At 35.7% G+C, this 17180-nt stretch overlaps 2 protein-coding genes across 2 annotated transcripts; both read right to left on the bottom strand.

Annotated features, from left to right (window-relative positions):
• Positions 1 to 670: 670 nt before the first annotated feature.
• LOC144447931 (ethanolamine kinase 1-like) lies at positions 671 to 6766 on the bottom strand. Its single transcript, XM_078138032.1, has 8 exons — positions 6719 to 6766; positions 4747 to 5006; positions 4041 to 4184; positions 2978 to 3120; positions 2382 to 2465; positions 1616 to 1776; positions 1088 to 1161; positions 671 to 731 (listed from the first exon to the last, which is right to left on the bottom strand). Exons 1-8 carry the CDS (start codon positions 6764 to 6766, stop codon positions 671 to 673), a joined length of 975 nt encoding a protein of 324 aa, XP_077994158.1.
• Positions 6767 to 7982: 1216 nt separating this feature from the next.
• Positions 7983 to 14740, bottom strand: LOC144448025 (ethanolamine kinase 1-like). Its single transcript, XM_078138173.1, has 8 exons — positions 14615 to 14740; positions 11958 to 12217; positions 11228 to 11371; positions 10386 to 10528; positions 9772 to 9855; positions 9128 to 9288; positions 8531 to 8604; positions 7983 to 8043 (listed from the first exon to the last, which is right to left on the bottom strand). Exons 1-8 carry the CDS (start codon positions 14738 to 14740, stop codon positions 7983 to 7985), a joined length of 1053 nt encoding a protein of 350 aa, XP_077994299.1.
• Between the last annotated feature and the right edge of the window lie 2440 nt (positions 14741 to 17180).

Below are 17180 nucleotides of genomic sequence, written 5' to 3'. Positions count from 1 at the left end.
CTCTTTGATTTGCACGCACAAGCTGAGTTTATACAGTTTGGAGTGACTAAAATCTCAGACTAGTATTAAGATACAACATATATACAATCCGATGTTTTCTGTAAATGTATGTGTGCGCGCGCGCGTGTGTGTGTGTGTGTGTGTGTGTGTGTGTGTATGTATGTATGGATGGATGGATGGATGGATGTATGTATGTATGTATGTGTGTGTGTAGTATTTGTTTATGTATGTATGTATGTGTGTATGTATGTATGTATGTGTGTATGTATGTATGTATGTATGTATGCATGTGTGTATGTAATATGTATGTATGTATGTATGTATGTATGTATGTATGTATGTGTGTGTGTGTGTGTGTGTGTGTGTGTATGTATGTATGTATGTATGTATGTATGTATGTATGTATGTAGGTATTGGGACAGACGGAACACACAACTCATTAGTCTCCAGCTCAGCAATGCCGCCTTTACATCCCCTTCTCAGCAATACAGCCGTTACATCCTTAGCATGCAGTTTGAATTTCAATTCTTGACACTAGTCGGAATAATTAACAAAAAGTGTAGGAGTTTATCTAAAGGCACTGTCCAATCTTTTGTGATCATCAGATAACCTGGCTTTGGATTTTGTCGATATTTCGTGTTCTTTTAACTTCAACAGAATCAGTCATGATTTACAGAGCCGGAAATTGTTCTTTCCTTCTGAAGTATTCATCAAAGGCATTTTTGGCAAATCTATATATAGACAAAAAATAGTGCTAACTGTGTTATAGCACACGGGATTTTAACATGAAGCATAAAGTAACTAATAACGAAAGAAAGAAAGAAAGAAAGAAAGAAAGAAAGAAAGAAAGAAAGAAAGAAAGAAAGAAAGAAGAAAGAAAACCAAAGTAGTGAAGAGTAGGCAGATGGCATATAAATATGCAAAGTAGAAAGATTATTTATCAATTAACATTGCAAATGACATTGTGTTTGTGTTACAAAATCAAAGTGGATAACATACAAAGTAATAATATATTTAAAAGCAAACCAATGTAGTACAATCATTTACGTCAAAGATGCAGTATTTATGTTGAATATCTACTACTTACGTAAGAAAGTCAAAATCATGTTTGGAATATGCGGTTTGAATAAGTGCCCATACTCCCGAAAGGAAATGTGAAGCCTGTGATAAAGACAAATGGTGTGAATATATGTGAATCCTAAACAATGCAATATGTGAGATATTATTTAATTTTTGTAATCAAAGCATTCCGGCTATGCCAGTGTAGCAAGCAAACTTAAAAGTATTGGCAGTAGTCTAAACACATAACTCACAAGACAAAGTTAGCAATAATGACAGTGTGAAAGCTCACTAAGCAAAGATTTTGATGTTGGTAGTAGTCTACAACCAAATAAAGGTAAAGTTAGCAAATGTCATCAATAATCTAAACTAACGAGGCACAGTCTAAATAAATGACAGTTAACTCACCAGACAAAGATATCAATAATGACAGTTGTTAAAACTCACTAAGCAAGGTCACCAAAGAGTCTAAAATCTTAACTCACCAGCTGCAGTCAGCACAGACGTTAATAACTTAAAACTCATAACAAAATGTTGATAATATATTAAAACTTGCCAATGAAAACTTGTTGACTTGTACGTAGTAATTATCCAAATCTGTACTTGTTAATTCTTTGTCAATTCCTGCCATTGCATAGTATGCTGTAAAATACGTCTTCAACCATTTTATTTGGTATTCTTTGTCAGGGTACAGAGAATAATCCAAAGATTTAATTCCTAAACATAACAACAATATCAGTAAGATTACATACATCGTCTATATATTCTTCCATTAAAACACACACACACACACACACACACAAACACACACACACAAAAAAAAAAACCAGACGGAAAACACACACACACATACATTTGCTCACTAATCCATCCACACATCTATCCATCCATCCATCCACCCATCCATACAAAGACACACACACACACACGCACAAGCGTATGTGAACACACACATCCACCCACCCAACCACCCACCCACCCACATACATGCATGCATGCATGCACGCACGCACGCACATACATACATACATACATACATACATACATACATACATACATACATACATACATTGTTTTCTTTGGATATTTGGCGCTATATAAATTTATTACTTACATACATACATACATACATACATACATACATACATACATACATACATACATACATGCATTCACGGATATATGCATGTATGCTGCATGCATGCAGACACACACGTATACACACAAACATAGACACACGCGCGCGATCCATGGACACATAAAACATTTGACACATTGAAATGGCATGATACGTTTCTTTCTCTTAAAAGTAAACACCTTACCTGCATATTTTGCAAAATGTTTTCCTATGTCGTAGGCCTGGTAGTTATATGCACTATATTCATAGTCAATGAATGATATAGTTTCTGAAAAACAAGCAATAAGTGAATTATTGAAAAAAGAAATATTTTGAAGGAACAGATAATAATAATTCCCAAAATTGCGTATGATTGGTTTGGACGCGATATAAATGTTGACGTCATACATGGTGTGAAAATTGTACGGAAGTTTATTTTTTGTGAGAACTGGGTAAAATGCCCACGTTCTCTACTTATCAGAACAATGTAAGCCAGCATAGACCAAATCGATTTTGCAACTCAATACAGGTGTGCAAACAATATATTATTATAGGTACAGAAAATAAACTCCAAATAAAGTAAAATGATAAATGCAAAAACCACTACAGTACGTCTAGTCTGCGCATGTGTCACTATATATGTGGCGACGTTTGAATATACAGAAAAGGGACGGACGCATTGCATTTTGGTCAAATTAATAAATAGATAAATTAATTGTAGTAGTGCCGTACATGTAAGTTTTTTTCCTTCAAAATTGGCTTGTTCATCAATAGTATAAAGTGTTTTTCCGTATCACTTACCTGTTTCCTTATCATATATGATATTACCTAGGGATAAATCATTGTGACAAAAAGCTACAGGAGAGTTCAGTGGTTTCAGAACACTCTCCAATTGGTCAATTTCCTTGCCAAGTTGTTCATGATTGGGCATGTTTTTTTGAAACCTGTGAAATAGTGAGAAATACGACATATGGATTGCGATTACGTCATTTTACAACTGTTATGTAAATGAGATCCGTGATATGTAAATCAGATCATTACATATAAATATCCTACAAGTTTAAGTCATACTATTTAGCCATGTTTGTAGAAACCTTACAGTAAACACATTCTAAGAAATTAATTATAATCATTAATTCTTAAGTATCAATTCCTACTGTCACCTACATTTGCCAACTTATTAGTTCTCGTATTCATTAGAAAGTTCCATTCGCCTGCTACAGTTTCGGTCTGAATCATTATGCATCACTGACTTTCTTCAACAATTTACCCCAATTCAACTTCGCCCCCCCCCCCATTATTTTCATCTTCTATGTGTCCCTATAGTAACTCTCTCTCTCTCTCTCTCTGTCTGTCTGTCTCTCTCTGTGTGTGTCTCTCTCTCTCTCTCTCTCTCTGTGCCTGTCTGTCTGTCTGTCTGCCTGTCTGTCTGTCTGTCTGTCTGTCTGTCTGTCTGTCTGTCTGTCTGTCTCTCTGTCTGTCTGTCTGTCTGTCTCTCTCTCTCTCTCTCTCTCTCTCTCTCTCTCTCTCTCTCTCTCTCTCTCTCTCTCTCTCTCTCTCTCTCTCTCTCTCTCTCTCTCTCTCTCTCTCTCTCTCTCTCTCTCTCTCATATATTGGCCCTACATCTTGGAACGATCTTTATTTCAAGGTCTCCCATTCTGAGTTTCTGACATCCACCCGTCACTCTCTCGAGGCCGATCTATTTAAACATTACCCTCAACTTTACAGTTCATCCCGAAACCAGTACTCAATTTTTCTTTTTTCCAGTAACATTATTCCCTAGACCTAGTTTATTATGTCATAAGCGCATTATAAATCTTTATCATAAATAATTGATATTCAAAATTGACATACAAGACATTACCTGGCATTTTTCGCAGCGTCATCCAATTTCTTCGGTATTTTTTCTAGCCATCCCCTGAGAGTTTGAAAGAGACTTGGTTCTGGTATTGGTTTTCCATCCATTGGTTTTATAAGGTGCATCTTTGCCATCTTTTCTGCTATCAATCTGTAAACAAAACAAGTTATAGAGTAAATAGTTGAGGCAAACTATGGTTTAAGAAAACACGTTTGCAACATGATACATACTAAATTAATATTCACTTTTTAATCTATATTAGTTGTATAACTTTGTGAGGACTATTGATAATTAGATGCATATGACTAATTACACCTCTGACATTCACAACCATACAAAAGGACTGTGCTATGGGGATAACACATTTTGTAACACATCAGATTTGGTGATTGGCTTAGATAGTATCACGTGGTATGGACTAGTAACACATAGCGACCACAATTTGCATAACATTGGGCATTATTCAGATTCTATTTTCCCAAGGGCACTATTCATGTAGCACGGGAATCCTGTCGGTGATTTACTTTGACTATTGAAGGAATACATGCCTTGTGATGTGATGTGTAATAAAATACTTTGCCTGGCCTTATTTGGATACTAATAGATGTCATATTACCCTTTCCTGATACATAACAGCTCACAGACAAACGGGCGTTTACAAGCGCCCTCACAGCCAGGCAAGAAGTGCATAACATATGTTGGATATACTCACGGAAATATAAAGTCAGCTCTGACTGAGTCTGAATCAAGGATATTTCCTGGCATGAATTGATAACATAATCCATTGTTAAAGATACAATATAATTCAGCACCACATTTAGCTTTAGATAAAACTTGAAATGTTTCAATCTCCTTGGCTCTGTCTACGGTCAATACACTTCCTTCTCCATAGACTCGGAGTAAGACCATATTGCGTTCATCGTCAGGTAAGTGACAGCCATACATCTTGTTTGAGAGACCCTCAGTGAATACCTTGGTAGGAAGACAATATGGTACAATTAGATTAACACATTTTCAGGAAATTTAATTCTTTTCCCATCTTGTGAATGGTCTATACGTGATCAAGTAATACTGACCATTTTTTTGCGTTTTTAACACAAAATGGCTTCAAATGCGCATGCATACATAATTCTAACATATGAATATGACGTCATCGTCTGAATACAGCGACTTACTGATATGTAGCATTATAATGTCAAGAAAGCGCAGTAAACGTTGTTCATAAGACGACTGAGAAGCTTGGTATCAGCCAGGGACTGTTGTTCAAGTTCTACCGAGCGGTGATTAAAAATATCCTGACACTGTCAATCATCGTTTGGTGGGGGCAATGCCACTGTCGATGACAGGAAACGCCTCAATCGAATCATTAGCATCATTGGGTGGCATCTTCCTTCTCTTAATGAACTGTACAACGCTCAAGTAAAGAAAAGAGCTCAGTCAATTCTAAAAGATTATTTCCATCCAGCATGTAATTTATTTTAACTTATGTGCTCATGACCAGGTGAGCGGTACCGTTCGATCAAATCAGGTTCTAATCGCACATTGCAGTATATATATATATATATATATATATATATATATATATATATATATATATATATATATATATATATATATATATATATATATATATATATATATATATATATATATATATATATATATATATATATTGCAAAATGCAGGTATTCCAAATCTTCTGATGTAAAGTGCTCGAACATGTCAACTGGTAGATTTCGTTGGCTGTGAGATTTTCACCTAATGAGGAACAGAAAGGTACACACCAGAATGGCCCACGAATCTACCAGTTGACGCGTTAGCTCAGCTGGCTAGAGCACTCTTCCTAGTATTCAGGAGACGTGGGTTTGAATCCTACACCTGTCACTTGTGTGGGGGGGGGGTATGGGTGTGGGTGTGTGTGTGTAACTTTAACTTTTATCTTTCTTGTTGATTTGAAACAGTGAAATTGTCATGAAATGGTGGACTTGTAATCGCAGACAAAATGCATACATGGTGTGTTTGTGGTCGTGAGGTGAGGCACGTACACTAATGCATGTTCTCGTTGCTAGTTTGAGTTAACTGTCGGTAATAAACATTCTTTCTTTGCCAGTACGTGTCTACCTAATATGTCGCCATTATTAGCACACTTGTTGTCTGCCTGTAAATCATGTAAGTTTTTAATCCAAAGATGACCTTACTGTTTGATAACATTGTGAACGTTGGGTGTAAACTCTGTTGGAGTGTCCATTAAAACAACTTCCTTATCGCTTAATACATTGAAATGGTCGACGTTTTCTATCGCCTACAGGCATGAAACTTGTGTCTTAACGAAAATAGGTATTGTGTCAGCCGTAAGCCACGACTGTTTGTAACGAATGCCTTTGTGTCACGCCTTGTGATTTGTTTCCTGTCGACGATTTAGGTCACAGTTCTTCTGCGGTGCAGAGTTTAAAAATCTACCTCTAGAGTTTTGTGTAAGTGCTATGCACATAGGTCTCTCTCACTGAATATCCAATCGTGGTGAGCCCAGCTAAATCTTTACAGTAGTGTAAAGCAAACTTTCAGATACTGCCGAATACTATGCTATAAGGCTCAATTATATTAAACGGTACACTGCATATACATATACAGTCGTTTTAACAGCTCACCCGGTTACCTACACCACATTGCCAACACTGACCCACCTTAAATTGGATACTATCAGTCTTCCAATCTGGTCTGACATTTTTCATGATAGCCAAGGCCCCAATCTTTGGATTATCGTTGTCAACCGATATATCTACAGTGCTTATTCCGGTGAAAGTCATAGTGGCCCTGAAAGCGAGATTGATAGGAACCAATACACGCTCTCAAAATTCAGCTCACTATCAAGAACAGCTATTTATTTCACCCAAGGTAAGGGAGACTTCAGTCATTGCAAGAAGGGAGGGGGAAGTAAAGCCTGGTCTGTTTTATAAAATGTTACCCCATTCAATTGTCTAAAAAGGAGCCTTCCTGCATTTTTCATTCTCTAAAATATGAACCTCCCCTTGTTGAAATACTTTTGTAAAATAACAACTTGGCACAAAATGCTGTTGAACAAGACAAGGGACAAAATTAATCTCATAATCAATGGTAAGGACGCCACCACACGACGAAATTTCCAAACGTTTGTGTCAACTTTCTCAGTAATAACAAAATATAGTTAATCAAGGTAGCTCAAATAAGTGTTACAGTACTAAAGTAAATGAAACCCTTCTTCTCATTCAGGCCCTCAAGTAAATATTATCTTATCTTATCTTGGGAATCCTCTACAAATTAATTATATGGCTATATACTTATATACGAAATAACACTTTTTTGCATAAACTTGGGGTTCTCTAGAGTCATTCAATAATTTCCCCTCACATAGGAAATAGAAATAATTAAGAGCAAAAGTAAGCATTTTTATGTAGTAATTTTATTAATGGCTTATAAAAACCAAACCCGAACTCACGTTGCTCTATGACTTGCACAAAAGTGCCGAAAACTTGGGTTATACGACACAAATCTAAGACTGGTATTAAGATATGTATGTACGTATGTATGTATGTATGTATGTATGTATGTATGTATGTATGTATGTATGTATATGTATGTATGTATGTATGTACGTATGTACGTATGTACGTATGTACGTATGTATGTACGTATGTACGTATGTACGTATGTACGTATGTATGTATGTATGTATGTATGTATGGACAAACAGAGCCCTATTACTCGTTAGTTTCCAGGCCAGGAATACAGCCTTAACATCCTTAGCATGAACTTTTCATTCATCAGTATTTGGCGCTAGTCGTCATAACTAACAAAAAAGGTGCAGGACTTTATTTGAAGGCACTGTCAAGCCTTTTGTCATCAGATGGCCTGTTTTTGGATTTTGTCAGTATTTCGTGTTATTTTAAATTCATCAATATCAGTCATGATTTACAGATCCAGAAATTCTTCTTTTCTTCTGAAGTATTCATCAAAGATATTTTTGGCAAATCTATATATAGACAAAAAGACATAAATTAGTGCCAGTTGTGTTATACCACAATATAAAGTGAGAAATAAATAAATAAATAAATAAATAAATAAATAAATAAATAAATAAATAAATAAATAAATAAATAAATAATAAATAAATAAATAAATAAATAAATAAATAAATAAATGCATACATACATACATACATACATACATAATTTAAGCAGTAAAAATATTCTTGAACGCAGATGGCATACCATTATGGATCATCAATTAAAGTTACAAAAGACATGGTGTTTTTGTTACAAAATCAAAGTGGGTAACATGCAAATTGTTTGTGCAAATCAAAATTGTACAATCACTTACATACATACATACATACATACATACATACATACATACATACATACATACATACATACATACATATTTACATACATACATACATCATATCAACATACATCATATCAAAGATGCATTATTTATGGTGAATGTCTAGTACTTACGTAAGAAAGTCAAAATCATGTTTGGAATGTGCAGTTTGAATAAGTGCCCATAATCCCGTTACGAAATGTGATGCCTGAAATAAAGACAAATGGTCTTAATATATTTCAATTCTAAACAATGCAATATGTGAACATTTTTCAATCAAAGCATTCCGGCGATGCTAGAGTGGCAAGCAAAGTTAGAAACATTGCCAATCGTCTAAACACATAACAAAATATGCAACTTCGACAGTGATATGTACGCAAAATTCAAAGTTAGCAATAATGACAGTATTGTCAACTTACAAGGCATACGTTTTGATGTTGGCAGAAGTCTACAATCACAAGGTAAAGTTGGCAAATACAGTAATCTAAACTCACGAGGCAAAGTCTAATGAGATGAATGTTAACTCACAAGAGAAAGAGATTAATAATGACAGTAGTTTAAACCCAGCAAGCATGGTCACCAAAGAAACATTGGTTTAAAATCACCAGGAAATGACTCCCCAGCCGTCAGCACATACGTTAACGACTGAAACTCGCCATGCAAAGATTGCAAAAAGTATTCAAAACTCATCAATGAGAGATAACAGATGTTGATAATACATTAAAACTTGCCAATGAAAACTTGTTGACTTGTACATAGTAATTATCCAAATCTGTACTTGTTAATTCTTTGTCAATTCTTGCCATTGCATAGTATGCTGTAAAATACGTCTTCAACCATTTCATTTGGTATTCTTTGTCAGGGTACAGAGAAAAATCAAATACTTTCATTCCTAAATATATAAAAACAATATCAGTAAGATTACATACAGCGTCGATAAAGTCTTCCTTTAACACACAATACATGCAGAAAACACAAACAAATTTTCTCACTAATCTGTCCACTCATCTATCTATCCATTCATCCAGCCACTCCTCCATCCATCCATCCATCCATCCATCCATCCATCCACACACACACGTGCGCCCGCATACATATCTGAACACGCATGCACGCATACACATCCTTCCACTAACACCCCATCCACCCAGACACGCACAAACAGCCACAGACGCGCGCGCGTGCGACGCAAGCACACACATACACACACCCACACATACATACATACATACATACATACATACATACATACATACATACATACATACATACATACATACATACATACACGACGCGCGTGCGCGATCCATGAGGAACATAGCACATTTGTGAAATGGCATGATACGTTTCTTTCTCGTAAAAGTAAACACCTTACCGGTATATTTTGTAAAATGTTTTCCTATGTCGAAGGCCTGGTAGTTATATGCACTATATTCATAGTCAATGAATGATATAGTTTCTGAAAAACAAGCAATAAGTGAATTACTGAAAACTGAAATGTTTTGAATGAATAGATGATAATAATCCCAACACTGTATACTATCTGTTTCACGCCTAATTATTTTCTGTGATGCCACGATATAAATGTTGACGTCATATACACGATGTGAAAGTTGCATGGAAGTTTATAATCGCACTGTTCCTGAGAACTGTCTCTGCTTATCAGAGCAATGGGAGCCAGTATAGACCAAGTCTATTTTGCAACTCAACCAGTTGTGCAAACAGTAATTATGTGTACAGGAAATGAATTTCAAACAATAAACTGATAAACGCAAAATCCACTCCGGTACGCACGTCTAGTCTGCGCATGTGTCACCATGGTGGTGGTGACGTTTGAATATGTGAAAGAGGGACAGACGCATTGCATTGTGGGAAAATTGATAAACAGATTAATGAATTGTAGTAGTGCAGTAGAGGTAAGTATTTCATTCTTCAGAATAATACATTGCCTTGTTCGTCAACTATACAAAGTCTTTACGTTTCACTTACCTGCTTCTTTATCATAAATGATATTACCTAGGCCTAAGTCATTGTGACAAAAGACTACAGGAGAATTCAGTGGTTTAAGAACGTTTTCTAATTGGTCAATTTCCTTGCCTAGTTGTTCATGATTGGGCATGTCTTTCTGAAACCTGTGAAATAGTCAGAAATACCAAATATATCGGATTGCAAATTACCCCATTTTTTTCAAAGCACTGTATTATGTGCATGCGATTGGTGATATGTAAATCAAGTCATTAATATAAATATCCTACAAGTTTAAGTCAAGAATTAACCATGTTTGTAGACACCTAACAGTATGTATAGCCTAATAGTCAAGTAAAGGTCCATGTAAATATAATTATTTATTCCTATCAAGTCCTACTCCTTATCTAGATTCTACCTACCTACCAGTTCTCGTATTCATTACAAATTTTCATTCATCCGCCACAATTTCGGTCTGAACCAAAATACCTCTCTCACTCTTTTCAATGATATACTCCACCAAGATAACTTCTGTTATTTTCATCTTCTTTGTCTTCCAATAAAACCACAAAGATCTTTGGCATTAGCTATTTCTCTCATATTGGCTCTACATGTTCGAACAATTTTTTTTTCAATCTATTCCATTACTAATAAATATCTGGCACCCCCCCCCCCCTGTCACTCTCTCGAGACCAATCTATTTAAACATTACCCGCAATTTTATCAGGTTGCCCCATCCCGTGTCATGCACGCAAATGTCTTCTTTCTAACCATTCACATTATCCCCTAGAGCTATTGTCATATAGTACAGCCTTAAATCATTATCATAATTAATTGATATTTAAAATTGACATACAAGACATTACCTGGCATTTTTCTCAGCATCATCCAATTTCTTCGGTACTTTTACCAGCCATCTCCTGAGATTAGGAAAGAGACATGGTCCTGGTATTGGTTTGCCATCCATTGGTTTAATTGAGTGCATCTTTGCGATCTTGTGTGCTATCAATCTGAAAACGAAAAGAGCAATAGTGTAATAGCTAGGGCAAAGTGTGGTTTAAGAATACATTTTCGAATCACCATACATATTGAATTAATTTTCACATTTTCATCTATTTTGTCTAAAATAACTGTGTGAAGACCATGGATAATTAGATGCATATGACTTACACCTCTTGCATTCACAGCCATACAAAAGGGCTGTGCTATGGAGATAGCACTTTTACAACACATTGTTCAATGCAGCTTTGGTGATTGGCTTAGATAGTATCACGTGGTATGGACAAGTGACACATAGAGATCTCAATTTGCATAGAGTGGGGCACTATTCATATTGTTTTTCCACGGGCACTATTCATATAGCACGGGAGTTCTGTCGGTGATTTGCTTTGACTATATAAAGAATATAAACCTGCCTAGTGATGTGATGTGATGTGTTATAAAACACTTATTGCCTGGCTTTACTTGGATACTAATATATGTCATATTACCCCTCCTTCCTCACCCTTGCTGTGTAACAGCCCACAAACCACCAGGCATTTACTAGCGTCCTAATATCCAGTCAATAAGTGCATAACATATGTTGGATATACTCACGGAAATATAACGTCAGCTCTGACTGAGTCTCTATCGAGGATAGTTCCCGGCATAAACTGGTAACATAATCCATTGTTAAAGATACAATATAATTCAGCACCACATTTAGCTTTAAATAAAACTTGAAATGTTTCAATCTCCTTGGCTCTGTCTACGGTCAATTCACTCCCTTCTCCATAGACTCGGAGTAAGACCATATTGCGATCATCATCATGTAAGTGACAGCCATAGATCTTGTTTGCGAGACCCTCAACGAATACCTTGGTAGGAAGACAATATGGTTCTATTAGACGAACACATTTTTTATCAAACCTAATTCTTTTCCCATCTTGTGATGTCTATACGTGATCAAGTGATACTGACCATTGTTTCCTTTTTTTTAACTCAAAATGACTTCAAATGCGCATACATACATATTTCAAACATATGAATATGACGAATAAATGCAGTGACTTGCTGATATAAAACATATATTATCGATTATATTGTAAAGAAATGTAAAGATAGTTTTTCTTAAGGCGATTGAGAAGTGTCATCAGATAGAGACTGTTAGTCAAGTTCTACCGAGCGGTGATTCAAAGTGTCCTGACATTATCAATCAACGTTTGGTGGGGGTAATTCCACAGTCGATAACTGGAAACGCCTCAATCGAACCGTAAGCACTGCCAGCAGCCTCATTGGGGACCAATTTCCATCTCTTAATCAGTTGTACAACATTCGAGTAAAGAATTGAAAGAGCTCAGTGAATTGTAAAAGATGATTTTTATCCGGTAATTTATTCCAACTTATGCGCTCAGGTGAGCGGTACTGTTTGGTAAAATCAGGTTTTAATCACACATTGTTTAGCTTTTACCCAACTGCAGTCTGCATTTTTACTGAATTAAATTAAATTCCCTTCTTACATAACAATCTCGTGTTTGGAGTCCTCTACACTCTGTAATTGCTACTTTTAATAGTGCTTTTGCAAATTTTCATACCATGCCAAATAAACACACATTTCATTATATATGTACCAGTATGTATTTGACAATAAATAAAACACACGTCATTATGTACATGTAAATTTGCTGGGTATTATTGTATAACATACATTTCTCATATTACAAATTATTATTACATATATACCACTGTGTATGTCCATGTACACTCAGAAATAAAACCGGTATTTTCACTGCTGGCTATGCAAATGAGATAAATTGAGATAACATACTGTAGATCCTAATGCAAAACCAATCCCTGATGAAGATAAGCAAATAAATTTATTGTTTTAATGCACATACGCGTCTTTCCTGTTGTTACACACTTTTTGAACAATGTTTGTTGGTTCAGAAAGTATTTCACAATTTTTCATGACCATCTCAAGTTCTGAGGTATCAAATAACTATGCTAATTAGTCGCTTCCCTATCAAATTATTATGCAAATTAGTCGCTTACCTATCCAATAACTATGCAAATATTTAGGTATTTTCACTGCAAACAAGTAAACAACACTTTCCGTTTGGAAACATTATTGATCTTGGTGTTTAGTAATGTGACGAAGGTGTCTGGTATTCTAAACGATTCCACTGGATAATTATACACAGCAATAGCACATTTTTTAAAGTAAATTCATTAATGTATGTCATTTTAAACTGATATCAGACCAGGAAAAGCACGATTCGCAAACTGGCATGACGCGTCTGCAGCTTTAATACACATTTGCATATATTTGTGCCAGCTGAATGTCATCTTATTTTATAGTGATTATTACTTCCACTAGACAAGTAAGTGTGCCTCCCAGTCGGTTTTCAAAGGAGTTGGTGAGTTAATTCAGAAATATGCACGTTATTCTCTAGGAAACAATCGACGAACGTTTTACAATGTAACCGGATAATAGGACACTAGGGTCAAAAGGTTACCAGCTGATGTTGGGTGACCTAATTAAATCATTGTCCTTCCCTGAATAACTACGTTTGGTGTACATATGTAATAATAACAGATATATTCATACAGTTAGACAGACAGACAGACAGACAAACAGATAGACAGACAGACAGACAGACAGACAGACAGACAGACAGACAGACAGAGACAGACAGACAGACAGACAGACAGACAGACAGACAGACAGACAGACAGACAGACAGACAGACAGACAGACAGACAGACAGACAGACAGACAGACAGACGTAGGTAGGTAGGTAGGTAGGTAGGTAGGAAGGTAGGTAGGTAGGTTGGTAGGTAGATAGATAGATAGATAGATAGATAGATAGATAGATAGATAGATAGATAGATAGATAGATAGATGTTTCAGCCGTAATCCACGACAGTTTGTAACGAATGTGTTTGTGTCACGCCGTGTACTTTGTATCCTTGCAACGTACTATGATTCAGGTCACAGCTGATATGCGGTTCAAAGTAACAAATTAATTGTGCCGTATAGAATAGTACTCGGGAGTATATGAAAGTGTGCTATGGACATGCATATGGGTTTCTGTCACTGAATTTGTAATCATGGTGACCCCTGCTAAATCTTTACAGTAGTGTAGAGCAAACTTTCATACACTGCCGAATACTATACTATAGGGCACAATTATATTAAACGGTTCGCACATACATATACTGTCGTGCTAACACCTTAGTCGGTTACCTACGCCACGTCACCAACACTGACCCACCTTAAATTGGATACTATCAGTATTCCAGTCTGGTCTGACATGTTTCATGATAGCCAAAGCCCCAAGCTTTGGATTATCATTGTCAACCGATATATCTACAGTGCTTATCCCGGTGAAAGTCGTCATAGTCCGAGTTCGTTAGGAAACACGCCCTCTAACTAAATAACATGACGATTTATTTCAGTCAAGTTAAGGAGACTTCAGTAATTACTAGAATGGGGACGAAGCCAGGTGTATTATGTAAAATGTGACCAGATTCCATCTTTTAAAAAGTGGCCCTCCAGCAATTTCCTTTCCCTAATAAAAATGACCCTCACTCCCCTCACATATTTTGGACCATAATGTTATCAGATATGTTTGTTTTTTGGGACATGTTCAGTATCTTAATCAATGGTAATGACGCCATCACACGACTGATTTTCCAAATGTTAAAGTTTTGTCTAGTAGTAACGTGCAAAGTGGCCTCGACCATTTCGTTAAAAGTTTTTCGAATCAGGTTCATATGGTGTATAGTGTTCATTCTGTTTAAATTATTATTATCCGCGAGCCAACTTAATTCATTCAATTCATAATTCATGTTGACTTCAATTAACATCTGTCTGTCTCAAACTCTTATAATACAATCTGGTATAAAATATTAGAGAATGTTGGACTTCACCAAACATTTAACGGCTATAGTGTCTTGAAGCCTTATTTCAGACTAAACGTTAACATTGAATCATACATACATACATACATACATACATACATACATACATACATACATACATACATACATACATACATACATACATACATACACACACACACACACACACACATACACACACACACATACATACATACATACATACATACATACATACATACATACATACATACATACATACATACATACATACATACATACATACATACATATTACATCTGCCTCTACAATAAATTCTGCCTCTACAATGAATTCTGTGTATTACAAATTTGTAATTATATGAAGTTTGAAAATCGATGGTCAAGGGCCAGTATCTGAAAACAAACAACTATTAAACGTCAGGATATAACACTTGCCATACAGGAATCAGCATTCCCAAAAATACGATTCTAGTTATATTGTTTATTTTAAAATGCCAGTTCAGCGAACCATTTTGGTAGAGAGAGAGAGAGAGAGAGAGAGAGAGAGAGAGAGAGAGAGAGAGAGAGAGAGAGAGAGAGAGAGAGAGAGAGAGAGAGAGAGAGAGAGAGAGAGAGGGGGGAATGGAGGGAGGGAGGAAGAGAGACGGGGGACAGACAGACAGACAGACAGACAGACAGACAGACAGACAGACAGACAGACAGACACAGATATAACGAAACAGAAAGACAGAGACAGATTTTGCCAGAGCTTCTCTCCTTTTACCTTTTATATTAATATAACAACGCAATTATTACTGAAAACTTTCTCTTTATTTAAAATACACAGTCACCTGTACAATTTAACATAATGTGTGCTTGAATGTTAAAATAGTAAAGTCAATTTAATATGCGAAAGATATATACATGTCTGATATATGAAATAGAATGTACATCTAATAAAACTGGTCATACAATGATTATAATAACTTTGTAAAACTTAGTTTTCACACAGCCTTTTCTTAATTGGCTTAGATCATGTCACGTGGCATGGACTAGTGACCCATAGTGACCTCAATTTGTAGCTCCTATTTACCCTAGGTTTCATGTAGCATATTGGTCAATTGTTCATGACAAGGACACATGTACAGCCCATCCCATGTTAGTGTCTACTGGCCCAATCCCAGCTACATAGAAACCAATAACAAACATGCTACATTGACAATCAACAAATACAATATAACAATAGATATTCATTTTGTATTGGAAGTATAAAATGTAAACATTTTTTTTCCAAATTTAGACTTCTCAATTTTCATAATATGGAAGTAAATGTAAATATTTTGTTTCCAAATTAGACTTCTCAATTTTCATAATATAAACCATTTAGTTAATTTGAATTGTTTCCCTAGCTATCGCTTTAAAAAATGTAAACATAGAGAATTGATTTTAATTTGAGATATTTGTCAATTGTTCGTTTATGATAAGGGTACATGTACAACCCATCTCATGTTAGTGTCCACTGGCCCAATTACATAGAAACCAATACAAAAAACTACACACGTTACCGTAAGATTGAATGAATACAGATTCTTGCAACATTTGCCTAAATGCAATAAACTATGGCACCATAATGTGAACATCATCCGCAAAAAATGGAGTGTCTGCCTCTCGTTATAGTGTGTTTAACCACAGCCAAGTAAAACCTTTTTTGTGTGTGGTTTAAGTGGTCTATTTCATTTAGACAAAATGAAGCAATAAATGTGATCTTGTTATCACCCAGTACATATAATTTGTAGCTTCTGCATTGCTTATCAAACAGAGCTAGTCAACGCTAACTTAAAATAGGTGGTAGTTGAGAAAAGCTGATATTTGTGTATAGCACTGACGAAACAAAAGTGTTTTTTGTTCATATAACGATCGTGACTATACGACATTGTCGTTCGCTACAGGGAATAAT

The sequence above is a fragment of the Glandiceps talaboti genome, chromosome 17 (assembly GCF_964340395.1).
Source record: "Glandiceps talaboti chromosome 17, keGlaTala1.1, whole genome shotgun sequence".
Lineage (NCBI taxonomy): Eukaryota > Metazoa > Hemichordata > Enteropneusta > Spengelidae > Glandiceps > Glandiceps talaboti.
This window is presented reverse-complemented; position numbering and strand designations above follow the sequence as displayed.

Coding starts and splice junctions, on each gene's coding strand:
- LOC144448025 (XM_078138173.1), bottom strand. CDS start 14,740: ATGACGACTTTCACCGGGATAAGCACTGTAGATATATCGGTTGACAAT. Junction 11,372..11,957: donor AGAGCTGACGTTATATTTCC/GTGAGTATATCC, acceptor TTTCGTTTTCAG/ATTGATAGCACACAAGATCG. Junction 8,605..9,127: donor AAGTCAACAAGTTTTCATTG/GCAAGTTTTAAT, acceptor TCTTTATTTCAG/GCATCACATTTCGTAACGGG.
- LOC144447931 (XM_078138032.1), bottom strand. CDS start 6,766: ATGAAAAATGTCAGACCAGATTGGAAGACTGATAGTATCCAATTTAAG. Junction 1,777..2,381: donor ACATTTTGCAAAATATGCAG/GTAAGGTGTTTA, acceptor TGTTATGTTTAG/GAATTAAATCTTTGGATTAT. Junction 1,162..1,615: donor AAGTCAACAAGTTTTCATTG/GCAAGTTTTAAT, acceptor TCTTTATCACAG/GCTTCACATTTCCTTTCGGG.